Source organism: Rosa rugosa, chromosome 6, assembly GCF_958449725.1.
Source record: "Rosa rugosa chromosome 6, drRosRugo1.1, whole genome shotgun sequence".
In the NCBI taxonomy this organism is placed as follows: domain Eukaryota; kingdom Viridiplantae; phylum Streptophyta; class Magnoliopsida; order Rosales; family Rosaceae; genus Rosa; species Rosa rugosa.
This window is the reverse complement of record NC_084825.1, coordinates 47374081-47391299: the sequence shown is the minus strand read 5'-3', so window position 1 is coordinate 47391299 and position 17219 is coordinate 47374081. Positions and strand designations below refer to the sequence as shown.

The 17219-nt window shown below is 39.0% G+C and overlaps 3 protein-coding genes across 3 annotated transcripts; 2 read left to right on the top strand and 1 right to left on the bottom strand.

Moving 5' to 3' along the window:
- Positions 1-2668: 2668 nt before the first annotated feature.
- Positions 2669-4894, top strand: LOC133717163 (uncharacterized). Its single transcript, XM_062143824.1, has 4 exons — positions 2669-3069; positions 3163-3458; positions 4378-4511; positions 4604-4894. Exons 1-3 carry the CDS (start codon positions 2793-2795, stop codon positions 4453-4455), a joined length of 651 nt encoding a protein of 216 aa, XP_061999808.1. The 5' UTR covers positions 2669-2792; the 3' UTR covers positions 4456-4511; positions 4604-4894.
- A 901-nt stretch (positions 4895-5795) lies between these two features.
- LOC133717161 (nuclear pore complex protein NUP88) lies at positions 5796-12228 on the top strand. Its single transcript, XM_062143822.1, has 9 exons — positions 5796-6176; positions 6396-6547; positions 6983-7105; positions 7950-8094; positions 8538-8599; positions 9123-9339; positions 9950-10876; positions 11065-11314; positions 11586-12228. Exons 1-9 carry the CDS (start codon positions 5889-5891, stop codon positions 11846-11848), a joined length of 2427 nt encoding a protein of 808 aa, XP_061999806.1. The 5' UTR covers positions 5796-5888; the 3' UTR covers positions 11849-12228.
- Positions 12229-13086: 858 nt separating this feature from the next.
- Positions 13087-16934, bottom strand: LOC133717162 (3beta,22alpha-dihydroxysteroid 3-dehydrogenase). The gene is made up of 8 exons (XM_062143823.1): positions 16254-16934; positions 15559-15708; positions 15220-15471; positions 14183-14272; positions 13951-14029; positions 13742-13851; positions 13499-13632; positions 13087-13403 (listed from the first exon to the last, which is right to left on the bottom strand). The coding sequence occupies exons 1-8, from the start codon at positions 16773-16775 to the stop codon at positions 13298-13300; spliced, it is 1443 nt and encodes a 480-aa protein (XP_061999807.1). The 5' UTR covers positions 16776-16934; the 3' UTR covers positions 13087-13297.
- Between the last annotated feature and the right edge of the window lie 285 nt (positions 16935-17219).

Below are 17219 nucleotides of genomic sequence, written 5' to 3'. Positions count from 1 at the left end.
ACCTATTCGGTTTTCGGGTCGGCCATGTACCTGATTCCGATGACCCAACAGAAATTGAGAGCTCGGATTCTGACAGAGGCGAGGAAATCAATGTGGGTTTGGGCATGCTCGGCGTGGCCTTGAGGGAAGTAGAAGACTTCGGAGTTCACTGGAGGCATTGGATCATGCTGCCGGCGCAAGTAGCCATAGTTGGGGAGGAACACGAAGAACATAAAAGGGTTTTGGAGAGGCAGGGTAATCTGGATTAGAAAAAGAGTGAGGGTTAGTTTTGTAATTTTACTTCCATGTGGGCCCCACCTAATGCTGAGTTGGGATGCCGCATCAGCTACTTAACGGTTCTATTGGACGGAATCCCGACGGAGGGATCTATTGGATGAGAAGATGATATTGTGGGGGTATTTTTGATGAAATTGAAAGTTGAGGGACTGAATCGATGTTGAGCACAAACCCCATGGTACTAAACAGTATTTAGCCCAAAAACAAATTGAGAATATAATAAGCGTTGTATCAACTACACTAATCATTTTTCGAATTTTCTTTACCAAACTTTTCAATGCCAACGTGACATTGTATACTTTATTGCTCAATGGCCTCAATTGCAGCAGAGATTATATTGGATTGTTGCTATTTTCTGGTTGGAGATTAGATTGGAATATAATTAGTATGTGGTGTGTACTGCAACGGTTAATGGATTCAATTATTCTAAAGTATAGTTTTCATAAAAGAACTTAGCCTCCAGATTACACAAACCAAAATTGAATTAAAGAAACCCTCCAAATGATTCGAAATGACAAACTGTTAGCATGTGATCACATGCTCTCGAATCGGTCGGTACCACCATCCCCGGTTCATTGATTGGCAGAATTTGAAATGGTGAACCTGTTTATGAAGAAAATGGATAAACAAAGTTTAGGGTAGGCTTTGGAAAAATATTCATGTACACCTTGAATCCCTCTGGAAATTCCCCTGTAAATGGGACACACGTCAACATCCAATAATAAGCAAAATGTACTGGCTTTTGCCACGTATTTAGAAGAACTCAAATACCATATTATCCCACAACTCTGGCCGGGCGGACAAAGTAAGATTCGATGCCCGCCCTTGAAACACGGATAGTAATAATGCCTTAAAAGCATAAACCACATTGATATGATAGAACTCAAATTTGAGCCAAGTCATGATAAATTATTTTTCATTTAGATCATTTTCACATAAAGATCAAATAAATAGTTTAGATAACGACACACAATACATGCATAATCGAGAGGATTAAAACAAGAGTTTTTCTATTGGAACCTCCAAATTTACTCACTGGACCTCTATGCTTTTTACACCTCCTATCAAATTTTTAAATACTAAATGTACTTACTAAACCTCACTGAATTTCCTCAAATAATCTCACTCATATAATTTGCAAACAAACTATTATCTTTAAAACAAAAAAATTAGTTAATTTAATGAATTAATTACCCTATAAATCTTAATTACATATCCATTCCTTAATCAGACAGCATCAATTTTTTTTAATAAAAAAAATTAAACACAAGGTCTTGAGTTTTAAAAATTAATTTCTAATAAACAAGAATAGTTTTTTGTGGTTTTTTTTTCTTCTGTTTTAGCTCTGCAAAAAAAAAAAAATGAAGATTAATAATTTTTTCTTAATGTTTATTTTATGTACCTCATGATTAATTATTTAAATATTTGTTTAGTTTTTTTAATTGCTAGCTCTTTTTTTTTTTTTTTTTTGCAAATATAATGGATAGACTTAGATTTAGGTCATAATATGATTTGTTTGTTTTTCTTGGTGAATACGCGTTCAACATGTATATCATACATTTTTATGTCACATAATCATAGTTTTAATTCTTATTAAATATATATGAATGTTTAATGAGTATGTAGTGAAATTAGAAAATTAAAATAGATAAGAAAAATAATAAATAATGCAATATAATATTATTTAATTGGAAAGTCTATAGAAAATCAATTTAATATTTTTTTGGTATAATTATTGTCCTTAATAGTCATTTTATAGTAGGTTATATATGTAATTTAATAATTCATTATAGAGTGAGGTCAAGTGAGCATATTTAGAGGTCCCAATAGTAACACTCTTAAAACAAATGCATTTCTACTCGGAAAAAAGTGTTCAATTCGCGTAAATGCCTATTTGGAGGGATGTCTTAGATCACAATACAATCCATCATCACTCTATTTCCTATCCGACCACACCGTCATGGGGACAGTGAGGGAAAAAGTGTTCAATTCGTGTACATAACGGTGTTTCAGTGATCCAACCCTTACATGGGTGTCCACATGTCCACGCAAGCACAGACGATAATTTTCTCAACAAAACAAAAACTAAAAGAACATCATCAATTAAAAAAATCGCAGTTGATTGTCGTTTCAAGGGATTTAGGTATTGCCGTTAGCTTCGTGATGAGAGAGAGAGAGAGAGAGAGAGAAGAAGGACTCCTCTGTTTGACCGGTAACCTGCGCGTGTAAAGCTCCCAAGTCCTTGTCACCACTCTCCCTCTCTTTAGCCCAAGTCCAGTCAAAACATTGCACCTAGAGGCCTGCATCTTCCCCACATCATTTCCCCTCTTCCCATTCTACCCCTCCCTTAATTCCCCTAACCCCCTTTTATTTAGCTCCCTTCAACTTCCTCCTACGCACTACTTCCTTTACATGTATAAAGCCGTCTCGTCTCTCTCTCTGAAACATCTGATTGTTTATAATATACCAGAACTGGTTCTATACCCAGAAGTTGAAGTTGAAATTGAAAATCAAGGATGGGTTTTTTATTGAAGGAGGAGAAGTCGAAGAAGGTCCTGAGGGGCGTGAAGACTGTGTTCTTCTTGATCACCATGTTGATTTCTTTGCTTCTGTTCTCGGCGCCGATTCTTCTCGTCATCGCCGATACGCTTCTCCCCTCGGCGCTTCTCTCGGCTTCTTCCTCGGCCTCTCTCTCTCTCGAAACTCTCTCTTCCCATTTTAGCAACTACGATTTTCGGTACTCGCTCGTTGATATTCCTCTCATCTCCATTATAAGATCCGCCGTTATATTCTGTAAGTGTAAATTGTAACACATTCATTGCTCCATTATTTGGTTTCTGGTCGAATATTTGTACTGATCGAGTTTCGGTTTTATGGACTCTGAAGGTGTTTATAGCTTCTGCGACGGGCCGAGACTTTCACACGGGCCCTATTTAGGGATCACCACCGTGTGCTCTGTTCTATCCCTCGTGTTTGTTTCGTTCAAAGCTTCTTTTGTGTTCGGTGCTCCGGTGGTTTCGGGTTCGGGTGCGGAGGAGCAAGGAGGAGAGTATTTGAGAGCCTCCGAGATAGCTCTGTTCATCTGCTCTTTTGCTTTGGCCGTCGGGCATATTGTGGTGGCGTATAGGACGAGTTGCAGAGAAAGAAGGAAGCTTTGGGTTTACAAAATTGACATCGAAGCTGTAAGTCCTTTGTTTATCAATTTCTCCATTTCTGGGGCATAACTGTCATTTTAGTTGGAAGGTATTAGGAGACTTATTCCAAAAGGCAAATACCTAAAAATTAAAACATGTTCATAGGAAATATCCAGGAAAAGTCTTGCCAACCCCAATTTTTGTTTTTATTTTTGGTACACAACCCGCGTTTTTTATTTTAGGCTACAAACTTATAAAAGAACCGATAGAGATGGAACGATGAAATCAAAATAATGGTACCTGACGGATATAAATGCTCATTAACCATTAGAGTTATAAGCTGTAACTATAACGGCAATTACATGCGTTAGGTAAATGTGGACTTTTGAAATAAAAAACGTATCAAAAGCTCATTGATTTATTGCTGATTGTGAAAGGGTTGAATTCCAAGTTCCATTCTGGAAGGTCAACATTTCAATTTCTTCAAGACCAAGCCAACCTTGGATACCTCCTATATATTTTTTTTTTCTTTAGGAGGCATGTTCTTTGTCGAAAATCCCCTGCATTTTTCATGGCTTTGTTTATGTTTTTCTGGGTGACATTGTCAAAACAACATGTCATAGAGTGCAATATTCGAGTAAATCCGTGATGGGTGGCCGCTCTCAGTGATGGGCAAGCAAATAGCAACTTGCCCAACTGGAACTTGATTTTTATTTTTGACCTATTATCAAGCACATGCCTTTGCAGCAAAAATCCCTGCCCATATTTTTTGGCAGATCAGAATAAACAACTTTCCCCAACAATGAGAATCTCCACAGATTCATGTGCATTCCCTATGTTGCTCTGCTCCTAATTCCTAAACCCCAAAAAACCCCAAATCCATAATTATAAACTAATACATGGTATTTAGCTTTAAAGAAGTTTATGACTTGGCAAATTCTGATTCGAAAATGCCATATCTCTGCAGATTTCAGCTTGTAAAAATGGGTTTCCGAGGTACCAGAAGAAACTTCAAGAAGCCGAAAAGGTGAAGTCATTAGTATAGTAGCCGACTAATCGCCCATGAAGCTATTTTCGCTGTGTGATTCCTTCATTATACAGGTACTTTTCGACTGGTTTTTGCCTTCTTCTTGATTAAGCAGTAATTACTTTGCATTATTGCTAATCAATAGTGTTGTTTTATTTCGGTGCAGATATTTATTAAGAGGAATCACGATACTGGTGGAGGCAAAATATATAACAGTAGTATAAGAGGCTGTAGCAACCGCTCGCCGTTACCCGTTGTAAACCGGTGGTTGTGCATCATTCATTACATAGTAGAGATTATAGAGCTAGGCTACCATTTGCGGCAGATATCTTCAATTTTTGTTTCTATTCATCAAATGTACAGATAAAGTTTGTATATAAAGGATAGGATACTAGGAAGTAGCCGAAGGCTGTTGTGAACTTCTGCGTGAAATCAATGGGATCAGTTTATTCACTCATATCGGATCTTGTGTTAGGAACTACTTGCATGGTGCGATTTTTTTACGAAGTTCCCTATTAGCATGGCTTGTGTGAAGCATGCCAAATTGATGAAAAATACTTGGTACATTTTTATTTTTTTTGGAAACTTATCAAGGCTTTTCACACAAAAAGTTAAAGATTCAAGGAAACTATTACTAAGCAACGACAGTAAAAAGTAGATAAATGAGAAACTTGCTACCTTATTAGTCTTTGCTATTTTGGCCCACCGGCTAATACAAGTGAACTTCCTTATTGGTTCAATACGTTTTTTCTTGGCAGCCTCTAAGAGTACCACATTTGCGTGCCCGACGTTCAAAGTTGTGTTATCTACTAGGAGATACGATTAGAGTTTAGTTAGTAGAGCCGTTTTTTCTTCCTCTTTTATAACAGGCGAGCTATGAGTTGTTTTGATGAGCAATATTTGTCGGAATCGTTTCAATTGGAAAGGGGCATATTTCATAAAAATGGCGTACAGTGGCTCGACAAAGATGCAATAGGTGGTATAATAGTTGCCTTATGCTTAATAATACCATAAACAATGTATTTAGGAGTTAGATTATAAAAACACCGCAGTTGCATGCCGGAGTCCTCTTACACTTGATACTACATTTCTACGCCTATGATCCCTAAATACATAACAAAAAATTAATCATAGAATATATGGAATGCTCTAATCTTGCACATTTTCATCACTATCTAATTTGAAAGAACATTCACACATTATAACATTTTTACTTTAGAATTACCATAGATTATAACATTTTTACTTTAGAATTACCAAACAAAAGGTAATTTATTCAAGATAAATTCTAAATAATTACCAGGTCGCGTTAATTAAACGCAAAGGCGCGATTAGGAAAAACAAAAATAAACCCAAAACGACGCCGTTCCCGTCTAACTTTCCTCTCTGCAACAAAAACCCAGGGTTTCCCAGAGCTCTAGAGAGTAGAGAAAGAGAGCGACTGTTCTAGAATGAGGTTCAACTTCGACTTGGAGGAAACTAAACCGGAGCCGAGCCGGTCCGCCACCCCCAAAGACGAAGTCGAATGGGTCCCACTCCACCACCATCCGGTCTTCGCCTCCACCGCCGCCCCGGCCCACCAGCCCACCGACGATTCTCCGCCGCTCAGAAACCTCTTAGCCTGGGACGGAGCCTCTCGCCTTTACTTCTGGGACTCCGACGACCTCTGCCTTCACCGGATCTCCGTCCGCCTCGGCGAGCCTGAGCCGACCTCCGTCTTCGCCGCTTCGCCCTCCAAGGTTTCACTGCTCTTTTGCCCTCAGTAATTTTGAGAAATGCCTGTAATTTTCAGTGAAGTTACCTGGATTTGGTGAAATGATGATAGAGACTGTTGAATTACTTAACCTGAATGTGTAGAAATTACTGATCCGATTCGAAACCGAATAGCTAGAGATGATTGTGAGATTAGAGATGGATAGGGTGTGGTTTTAACTTGGATATGCTTGGAATTTCGATAGATACTGAAACCAGATGTGAAGCTGAACTTTGCTGTTAACAAAGTCTCCATCAATAGAAACGGGACGGCGATGCTCCTTTATGGTTCCGATGGTCTATGCATTATGTATCTTTACGGGCGTACTTCGTCCAGAGATGGTACCACAATTTGCAGGTATGAACAGAAAATGGCAATGTGTCTATATTCTATGCTTTTTGGCTTTCATGATTCATCTTATATATGTCGGTTTAAGCTTTATTTAAAAGCAACTAGAGCATGTAAGGAGTCCTTATGTGATAGATTTTACATTGAAATCTCCACTGAGACTTAATTTGCAGTAGCAGTAGTTTTTGAAAGTCCTGCATTTGTACTATAGTAAGCTTATGAGGCCCTCTTATGTACTTGCTCACAAAATTGATCTGACTTAACAAGTCAATTACTTACCCTGGAGATTTGTATGCTAAGCTTGTGTCCCCTCAACGAAGATTGTCCGAGTGGATGCAATATATGCACTTTTTTATTGGGCACTGCGTTGCAACTAGTTTACTTGTTTTCAAATCTAAAGATTTTGATGTATCCCTTATCTAATATGAAAATAAAAAACTGCAGGACTGTTACTGTTGGTTCACAAATATACTTGAGTGGAACCAATGTCATACGGATACTGCAAGTTTCATGGCACCCTTGCAGTGATACTCATCTGGGAATTCTTTCTTCTGATTCAGTTTTCAGGTATCAAGTTCTTTTCTATTCATACATTGTCAGGATGGTTTTATTTTTGTTGTTTTTGTTTTTTGTTTAGCTCTTCTTTGTTGACATTGATTTTATGATATTATGACCTTTAATATGTGAATGTATCGTGATTGTAGTAAAATAAAAAAATAGAAACAGATTAAAGTGGTCAATGTGTCAAAGCGTTGTACTATTATGACTTATGAGAAGTTTTTTCATATACTCAATGCTAACTAGAAGATCTTAGCATGATTTGCTTGGAAAATGAAAGACCTGATTTGTTTCATTTATTCTTTCAAAGCGGGTTAATTGTTTAAATCTTAACCAATCAGGTTTATCGTATAGATGCATTCTGTAGAATGTGATTTTGCAATAAATGTTGGAGACATGGTATGATAATGCCCACTTTCCAAACTATATCTTGTAAATAGGGGTTTTATAAGTGGAATAGAGAAATGCATGCACCTAATGGGTATCAATCTGTAGGATTCGTCATAAACCTAACTGGTCCATGGTTTCCCTTTATTGGAATGGAACTATGTTTCTATTGATTTATGTTTCGAATTGGTCAGGGGCTCTTTTACCCTCGAAAATCATACAGCAACCTCATGGCTAGTTTACCGCACCCACAAATGATGTAAATGCTAGTGTTGCTTTAGCTCTACTCTTGTCGGTACACATATATTTAGAAGAAAGGGATTAGTCATGTAGCTTCTATTTATGGGTTTCACAGGTGTGTAAACCTTGTGTTTGAATTCTGCAGGTGTAATTTTAATTTAACTTTTGTGTTTGAAATAATTGGTGCCCTTCTGTTTGATTTATATTTACCTTTGCATTTTTGTAGATTATTTCATTTGTCTTCAGATCTTATTCAACCAGAGCAGGCGTATTATCTACAGCCTGTGCAACCAGGTAGATCCAGGAATGCCACATCAATTTGCCCAGTGGACTTTTCATTTGGTGGTGATCACTTGTGGGACTGTTTTAGTGTAAGTTCATCAGAAACTTTTAACGCCAGTAACCTTTGATATGTTCTTGTATGCATTGTCTTTCCCCCCTACTACATGCTGAAACTTCTATGCTCTCTATGCCACTTTGTGTGAATTGAATTATAGTGTTTGGTCATCTGTCCATTTGTAATATTTTTTTCCCTTTAAGTAATTTGCCCATGTTCTAGCTTTGCCAATACTTTTCAAGACATGGTTCTCTTCTTGATTTTAATCTTGTTGCCTCTTGCTATTAATTTAGTGATGAAGAGTTCAAATGACTTATTAGTAATACCCATAGCTTATCTTTGATTTGTAACATTGTTTATGGTGCCTGTTCATCTTCTATTATGTTTCTATCTCATTCTATTAGTTAAATTGATTTTTTACTTTCACCTTTTAAATGTTTTATCATTTACTCAATGCTCATTCCTTTGCGGCTACAGGTTTTCATTTTGTTCAGCGATGGTTCAATTTACATCCTTTGTCCAATTGTTCCATTTGGAAGGTAATTTATTTGTCATGTCCTGCCTTTTTGCATTCTTGTTATTATTTTTCTTCTTTGCTTTTTTCAAATGTTTAAGGTGTTTTCTCCGTAGGGGCAAGTACATCTAGAGAGTATGGTTTTTGTGGGTTTAAAAGCACAAGGCTCTAGATAATGGCACCATGAGGGCAATACGGTTTTGATTATTGATGTATGACACATGCCATATATTATAAAGCTGGATGCATCAATTATAGTCCTGTTGGAACCATTTTGAGAATCTAGTCCTGATTTATTTATTTATTTTTATGGGATTTTTGGCATAAAATTTGTTCCTCTAAATCTGCCTCTGTGTGTGTGTGTGTGTGAATGAATATCTGACAGTTTAGCATGGTCTTATTTATAGATCGATCAGAACAATTCAGCCAATTTTCTCTTGGCCTTTTTCTCAATTATGTCCGTGTGTGTAATATATCTTTAATCTTTATGTTTTGTTGGAATTACATGTTAACTGATACTTATATTGGAGTATTTTATTTTGCAACAGTGTCTATAAATGGGAATCGATTGTAGATATATATAATGATGCTCAGACATTTGGCCTGAAGTCGCCCAACTCAACGGCTGTTAGTAATTCAAATCTGGCTATTTCTTGGTTGGAAGCAACATTTCCAGAAATTGCAGGGCAAACAACAGATGGAGCAGATCTATCTGTAATAAGAGCTCGTCCTTATGCTTTATTTGATGCATCACTCTCACTGCAGGTAACTATATTTTTTACCTATGGCATGATCCATGGATGTTGTGTGTGAATTAGCAATGTCAAACAAGGGATGACATAGTCATGGTTAGTAACATGTGTTTGGACATCTACCTATTCAGCATGATCTATCAGTCTGATAATATGAGTTTCATAGAATCTGTATTTCAGCTACCAATTTTTATTACAACCATGCCAATTTCAAAGCTGAATAGATGGTTCCGAAGTACTTTAAGCATTTACTGCTTTATATATTGAAAAACAATGCATATTTTCTTTTGAAAGTCACCTGGATCGGGTATTAGTAGTCTAAGCTTGCAACAGCTCTTGAACAGAGTCAGGTATATAGGGCGGGAGTCGTGGGATTAGCTATAATTTTTTGAGAATTTCATTTTATCAGGGTACTTTCCTGATATAAACTATAAAGAATGTAATTCATTCGTTAGATTGAGTCGCCAAGTGTAAAAGTTTGGTCTCTCAATGTGTTTATGTTCAAAGTTTCAAACCTCTCCCAGGATATTTGTGTTTATGGTTTAAGTCCTACTGGATTGTTAGTCTTTTAAGTTGCCAATTGGTTTTTCAAAAACTTGACTGTGTACATAATAATGTCCTAGGGACCTTTGAGGAAAGTATCTCATGGTGAGGATGAAGCGGATTCAGCATTTCGGGGTGCAGAATGTGAAGGTCGAGCGGTTAGCTTTCTTTATAATTTAGTCAGCAAAGATTCAATTCTTGTGACTGCTTGGAGTGGTGGGCAACTGCAAATAGATGCTCTGGCTGATGAAATTCAACCGGTCTGGAATGTTGGTTGTCCTCCTCGCCTTCGTGTTGATTCCCATGACAATATTCATGGTCTTGCAATGATCTGTGAGTCAACCCCAGATAAGCTTTCAACTGTGAAGCTTGATCAACCACTTGATAGTACTCTTTGGTTGGGCCATCCTCCCCCTCTGTTGAGACTGGCTATTGTGGATCTGGCTCTGCCTAAGAAAGCAGGAAGTGATTCTCTTGTTATGATGTTTATTGATCCCCTCATGCTGGAAAGAATATACACCCTTCATGATGGAGGGATAGATTCAATAGTGTTGCATTATCTCCCATTTACAAGTCAGAACAGTGGCAAGAATGAGACCATGAGAACTCCTTCTGTGCATCCTGTCCTAAGTACTTGCCAGGGAGAATTCTCCTCACACTCTCCACTTTCTGGTTTTGTGTCATTATCAGATTCATTTGGGTATTCATGGATAGTGGCAGTCACTGCTTCTCAAGAATGTATTGTGCTAGAGATGAAAACCTTAAACCTGTTGCTTCCTCTTCATGTTGATACGGAGAAAAAATCCATTCTTCCGGAAGAGCCAAAAGAGAAAGATAAACCAGATATTATCATAAGCAAAGAACTCCTAGGTGGACCTAAGGTGGTTCTTGTTCCTCAGACATCACCAAATTTGCGTTCTGTTTCTGCTGATTCAATTGAAGGTCGATCAATGCTTCATGAATACTTCAAGCTTTTCCATGAAAATTATGTGGAGTATGCACACAAGGTAAGATTATGCCCAGCAATTTCCATACAAACCACCTCCTTTATTTACACTTTACAGTATAAGCTAATTTACTTGATGGTGTTTTTTTTCTTTGATAATGCACAATGGAAGATGGTTTAAAAGACCTTTCTTGTGCATTTAGTAATGTATTCCCCCGATTTTCATGATTTTATCCTTTAATTTTTTAGGTTTACTTTGAACTCAAGCATCATGGGCCGCACTTGAAGAGGATAATCGATGACCAACATGGTCGTTTAGGTGGGGCAAAGCAGAGGCTTTTGCAAGTTGAGGAAAAGTACTCGGATTTGGAACACCGCATTAATGCTGCGGTGCAGATGCAGAATCATCTGGAGGAGCGCCTAAAACGCTTGCGGAGCTTACCCGGGGTTCATAAGAAACCACTTTCCACAGCTGAGCGGGACTTCAAATCTCAGCTCGGTAATGATTCTTTTTTCTTCACAATAAGTTTATTGACTGAGCTCTTTCCCTGTAAACGAGCCTGGTAATATCTCCTATTTATTGGATAAGTCTAGCTCCCCTATTTTACTGGTCCCCCCTAATAGTTCATGGTGATAATTGATAGACCATTGCTGCTATGGTCTTTTTTTTTTTTCTTTTTTCTTTTTTTTCAACCTGAGGAAAAGATTATGGTTTCATTGCATAGCTGCAAGAACATTCTCACTTATGAAATGCATTTTTGTGTAAGCAGACCAGTTTTCCGGGGTTGAGTTGGATGCATTACGCTCTACTGTTAATGCGTTAACTGCAAGGATGAAAAGACACGGACAATCACCTAAGGCCAATGTATCAAACCAAAAGAAGCTGGTATCAAGGAGGAAGGATCCTGTGCAAGAGTCACAAATCTCCCAGTTGAAATCGTGCCTAGAGAAAATATCACTGGTCAATGGTGAGAATTCGAAAAAGGTTAAGATTGTGGAATCTGCATTAAGAAGTCAAGAAAGCAGCATATGATGAGACCAATTTTGCTTCCAAATCTGCGGTTAAACTACGGAGTCCCAAATCCCAGTTTTGAAATGCCAGTCAGAGTACAAGTTGAACAGAAGCTCAACAAATTGAAGCTTGGATCCACCAGCCGCTGTAGTTATTCTAGCCTGGTAGTGGTGGCAGATGCTCTGATAAAGATAAGAGGACTTATTCTGTATGAAGGCTCTGTAGTAGTGGTGTAGGGTATTTCACTATTTTGACTTGGGACGGGGGAGAAGCTCTTTATATTTGTTCTACTACTGAATACTGATTACTTCTGTTACTGATATGAGAAATGTGGTAACATCTCTAAACAGAGTTGATATGTTGACACGGGTCCTTGAAGCATTTGGCTTCTTATTTTTTCAGTTATTTACAGAGTAACATGCACTGGATTGATCTGAGCTGAAAATTCTCTACCCCGGTAGGCCCTGCCACAGACGGCCGGCAGCCGCCCTAATGATGATAGTGGGGGTGCGCGGCTGGATATCCTATCAGCTGCAGCGAGTGGTTTTGCAGCAGGCCACATGCTAAAAGTTGTGCCTCACTGACCCAACGAAGAAAGGTAGAAACTAGGAGACGAGGCTTTGCTGTCTTGGTGGGGATCCATTAGGCAATGAAGGTTCGCATTTAAAATACCCCCAACCTACACTTTGATCGTCTTCTGGTCTTTTAGGTGATGGGGAATATTGCACGGTCCACTTTTTGATCCAGTACTGAACTACTCATGAATCTCGATCCCTTTTTTCTTGTCTTTCATTCAAGATAATTTCGAACAAATCTCACTCATCATGGCTTGTGAAGCAACTCATTATCAAGATTATACACTTAACAGTTCCGATCATTAAATCATAATAATGAAAGTATGGATACCGCTGAAAACTGTAAATAATGGGGTCTAGAATCGGCCTGAAATTTCAGCCCTAGTACTGTCATGATCCGGAGTTCCGGACCCATATAAAGTGAAAGTATGGAAAACCAAATTCGAGGGGCTCAAGGGGTAAAGTACGTGCCTGCACTTGACAAAAGAATGGTGGAGGAATGTGATAGCCAATGCCAACGTATAGCCTCTTTTGTAACTACAGTAGCTAGGCTCCTTGTTTGTATTGTCGGTGGGGAAACTTCAGCTCCACGTTTTATAGTTTTGTGCCTCAAATTTCAAGCATAGCAGGATTGGCTGAAGAACACCAAAGGTTTCAGTAGCCTTTTCCTAAATGAACCCAAAAGATGCCAACATTGACTTACTATTGATGCTCTCAACTAAACAAACTAATTTGATTTACATGTACTAATCTACTGATTAAATATCTTATTGGATTCGATCTGCGAATCGATCAAGGTTATTACAGCTCTGCTCCACATCCCCTGCCTGATCAACATGCTCTCCTCATGCATGTCATCGTCTGTTTGCTCTTACTCTTCGGTCTCTTAGGCTCTTTACATATGCTCAACCACATTCCGGGGATGCACATTGATAGGGTACTTCTTCTGTGTTCTTGTAGTTGGAAAGAACACCAACTTATCGTCTTCAGCAGGAACCCAACTGCGTCATGAATCAAAACATTAATTTATGTTAATTACAGAATATCGAACTGTATAGATAACAGTAACATTGCTGAAATGAACTCATATACATACCTGAAACGGGTGACTAGGTGGTGAAGAAAAACTGAGAGTTCTACTCTAGCTAGTTCGTAACCAGGGCACAGCCTCGGCCCTCCTCCAAATGGTGTGAACACATTTACCGGGCTTGGGGGAGCTCCAGCGTCGTTCTGTTAATCCATTTCCCATCATCAATTAGAAAACAAATGGATTCTGTTCATCTGTATTTGAAATTTTTATCTGTGTCCGAGTACTATACCAAATGGGACTTAAGAGTACCTGCTGCCACCTCCATGGATTAAAAGTGCGAGCGGCCTTGAAATGATCGTGGTCTAAATGCACAGCCCGAAATGAAGCAAATACCTTCCAGCCTTTTGGTATCGTATAGCCTGCAATTCAGTAGAGACATATACAAGTTGAGTTCAAATGTCACTACTCACTAGCTTGACAAAAGTCCACAATATATATTGAGACGCAGAAGTTGTTACCTTTAATATTAACGTCTGTCATTGCCCTCCTAAATACTCCACCAATAATGTTTGCAACTCGCAACGTCTCGTTCACAACCTAAACATAGATAAACAAAACCAAATGCACATATAAGAATTCCGTTTTTCTCAATTCGAGTCAGTTTACTTCATCGCCAGTTCCTCATGTTCCGTCATCCCATTGTACTCTCAACTATTATAACTTTCTCAGTACTTAACAAGTAATACTTACACATTGGGTGAATGGCATTGACTTGTAATCACTCCATTCCAGAGCCTCCGATGACCCCCTCTTTTTCATCCGAATCTGGTCATGTTCTTCCTGCAATGTGATGTGGTAAGAAAGTAAAAACCTCATTGGCTCATTCATCACAATTAACAGTGAATCAAAGCCAACGACAATCTAATGGTAAGAAATAGAACAGTCTCACGTGAGTGCACAAACACCGAAACAAATCCTAGGAAACCAAAAGGGTGTCTTCCCCATTACACCGTTGGATTTGTTGAGGTCCTAGAAATCAGAACCACACGATTCCCAAGGAGAACCAGACCATGGACCCTAAAGGCTTTAGGGGTCCAAAACCATAATTACGGTGTTAACGGGAACCGTATGAATTCCAGCTTAAAATGACAAAACTAACCCCACCGGCTGCACGTGAAGCTAGGGCAGCATAGTAGCGGGGTGGTGGTCAAAAAGGACCAAATGTGAAACAGAATCTGACGGTTTTTTACTGCCTGGAAACTGGAAAGAGAGGTTTGAGCGTGCAGAATGGAAGGGGCAGAGGCTATCATTTTGTCCGTTGGTTTTTTCTACGACCGACTTTTATGACATGTACTTTCTACGTCCATATTTGACCAACCTTGTAACCCACCTATAGGGGCAATTTCGTCATTAACTCTTCTCCGGTACGCGACTTTGTTACGAGGCTGATTAACACATTCGACAACTTGCCGTCATATGTTAGACGTAGGTGAAGTTGCTTGACTCACATCTAATGTGACAACAAGCTATAAAATGATTGAAACAATTACGTGGTAAGATTACTTATCTGAATTGAGAACGACAATCGATCTGATAAAAAATATATCAAATCACATTGACAGTTTGACAAAATAACACATTAATGTTTACGGTATGAAAAATCTGGTGTTCGGATTAAGATAACAAAAGTGAGGCTGATATGGAGCCAACATGAACGCATGGTGGTGGTTGCAAGACTAAGGGCCCTAGTAAAAAGCAAAGAACAAAGAAAAGGGCGAGTATGGTACCTTGAGTTGAGCATGGGCCAGAGGTGTCTCCGTTAAGAACTTCACGGCAAGAGTCATGATTGTTGACGTCGTTTCATATCCGGCAACCAGCAAAGCAAGCAGGAAATCCACAATCTCCTCGTCGGAGAATCCATTGACATTGTCTCCGGCCAACAGAGCACCCAACATGTCCTCTTTCCTCTTCCCTTCCTCGCTCTCCCTCCTCCTCTGCCTCACTATCAATCTCAATGCCTCCGCCACCTTCGTCCTCGCCTTCACAAAATCATTACAGTTAATCATTAACACCATAACCACTTTGATTACTCTTAATTAAACAAGAGAGATTTAGGGTGAAGTTACTTTAATGGCCCGCCGGTAAGTGGTGGAGAAGAGAGGTAAGGGGACGCTGAAGAAGCCTTCGATGAGCAAGACGTACTCTTTCCTCAAACTTTCCGTCCATTCGCCGGGATCGAAGCTCATTAGCTGCTTCACTGCTAGCTCAAAGGTAATCTGCCAAATTAAACAAAATATTAAAAGCTAATTAACCTTGATTAATTTAAGGTCGAAAGTGAAAGAGTGACATTATATATATGAACATATTAATTCATGTGCAGAATGAAGGAAAGAATGATTTTGTAGCCGCATTATTTTAATGTTGCTAACGTGTACTTTGCATGTAATGTCACCCACTAGTCATGGGATCTGAGTCACCACCAATAAAATTGACGTCAACCTTATTTAAACCATGAGGATTTCTAACCAAATAGGTCTTACACACACATTCTAATCAAAATATGTCTGGTTTCTTTTTAAGGATGTAGAAAATTTCATGATTTTTATTATTGTTTCTCTGCTTTAAGAAACAAGCGTAAAACTAAATCGTACGTTCATTTGCTTAACTTTTAACTATAGTCGTAAATTGCTAGCTGAATTGATTTTCTTCCCAAAACGAATTAGTGTAATGATTTTGTGAAGGCGAAAAAAGCAAAAGACCCTTTTTTCTAAGAAGGGTTGTTTTCCCTTTCCTAATACATAGAAAATGAGTTTTTATGTACCTTCTTGGCCTCTTCCATGAGAAGGATCCGGCCGGTCCAGGAGTCCATGTTGAGCCGGATCAACCGGTCTATATCGACCAAAAGATGATCTTTGATAATCGATGAGTTTGCGAAGCTCATAGTGAGAGAGTGCATTTTTTTATGGAGAGTTCCCTTCATCAACAGCAACGAGTGCTTTCCCAACAAGTTGGATATGGAGCTCGGGTAGCTACACTCGAACAGCTTCCCTTCGTTCTGCAGAATGAACCGGTTCGTCTCCGGGTCGGAGGAAAACACTGTCGGCTCGCCGAACACGTGCGTCGTGAAGATTGGTCCGAACCGGTTGACCCGCTCGTCGATAAACGGTTCCGGGTTCTCGGTCTTGTAAGCCGAGATGAGTTGCCATGTTTCGCCTATAAAGGGCAGGCCAAGGTTTCCCGGCGGGAGTCTGAGTCTCCGGCAACGAGAATTCCGGAGAAGAAAGAATATGGTAAGGGTTGAAAAGAGACAAAGAGATAGTAGAAATGAGAGAAGGAAATCCATGGAGGGGGTTGCTCTCTAGCTAAGTATATATTTGTTTATATGTATATGTAGGTGTGTGTATATATAGGGAAAGAAGGATGGTAGGTGTGGAGGGTTGTTTCAGAAGGTCATTAATGGAGATGGTGGGGAAGCACACGGGGGGGGGTATCTTCTTAATCTTAACAGAGACAGAGAGAGAGAGAGAGAGAGAGAGAGAGAGAGAGGGGGGGGGGGGGGGGGGAGGGAGGTGTCGGGGGAAAGAAAATAAATGTCGGATATTTTCGTATCTGACAACTTCTCTCTCGGAGAGAGCTTTTCTTACTTTTTTCTTCTTAAAATTTTTATCTTTCTCTTTTACGTCTCTTGCGATAAGACTTTGTGGAGAGAGATATTTATGTGCAACTTATGGGTATGGAGGTAAGGTATGAGTGAGTTAGAGCTTACCTTTTTGCCGGAGGATTAGAG

Bases quoted from the DNA above. Each gene is read 5' to 3' on its own strand.
- LOC133717162 (XM_062143823.1), bottom strand. From the start codon at position 16,775: ATGGATTTCCTTCTCTCATTTCTACTATCTCTTTGTCTCTTTTCAACC. The intron at 14,273-15,219 runs GTACCATACTCG...ATCACATTGCAG, and splicing joins TGGCCCATGCTCAACTCAAG to GAAGAACATGACCAGATTCG. The intron at 13,633-13,741 runs GTACTCTTAAGT...ATGGATTAACAG, and splicing joins ATCCATGGAGGTGGCAGCAG to AACGACGCTGGAGCTCCCCC.
- LOC133717161 (XM_062143822.1), top strand. From the start codon at position 5,889: ATGAGGTTCAACTTCGACTTGGAGGAAACTAAACCGGAGCCGAGCCGG. The intron at 6,177-6,395 runs GTTTCACTGCTC...GAATTTCGATAG, and splicing joins TCGCCGCTTCGCCCTCCAAG to ATACTGAAACCAGATGTGAA. The intron at 7,106-7,949 runs GTATCAAGTTCT...GCATTTTTGTAG, and splicing joins TCTTCTGATTCAGTTTTCAG to ATTATTTCATTTGTCTTCAG.
- LOC133717163 (XM_062143824.1), top strand. From the start codon at position 2,793: ATGGGTTTTTTATTGAAGGAGGAGAAGTCGAAGAAGGTCCTGAGGGGC. The intron at 3,070-3,162 runs GTAAGTGTAAAT...TGGACTCTGAAG, and splicing joins AAGATCCGCCGTTATATTCT to GTGTTTATAGCTTCTGCGAC. The intron at 3,459-4,377 runs GTAAGTCCTTTG...ATATCTCTGCAG, and splicing joins ACAAAATTGACATCGAAGCT to ATTTCAGCTTGTAAAAATGG.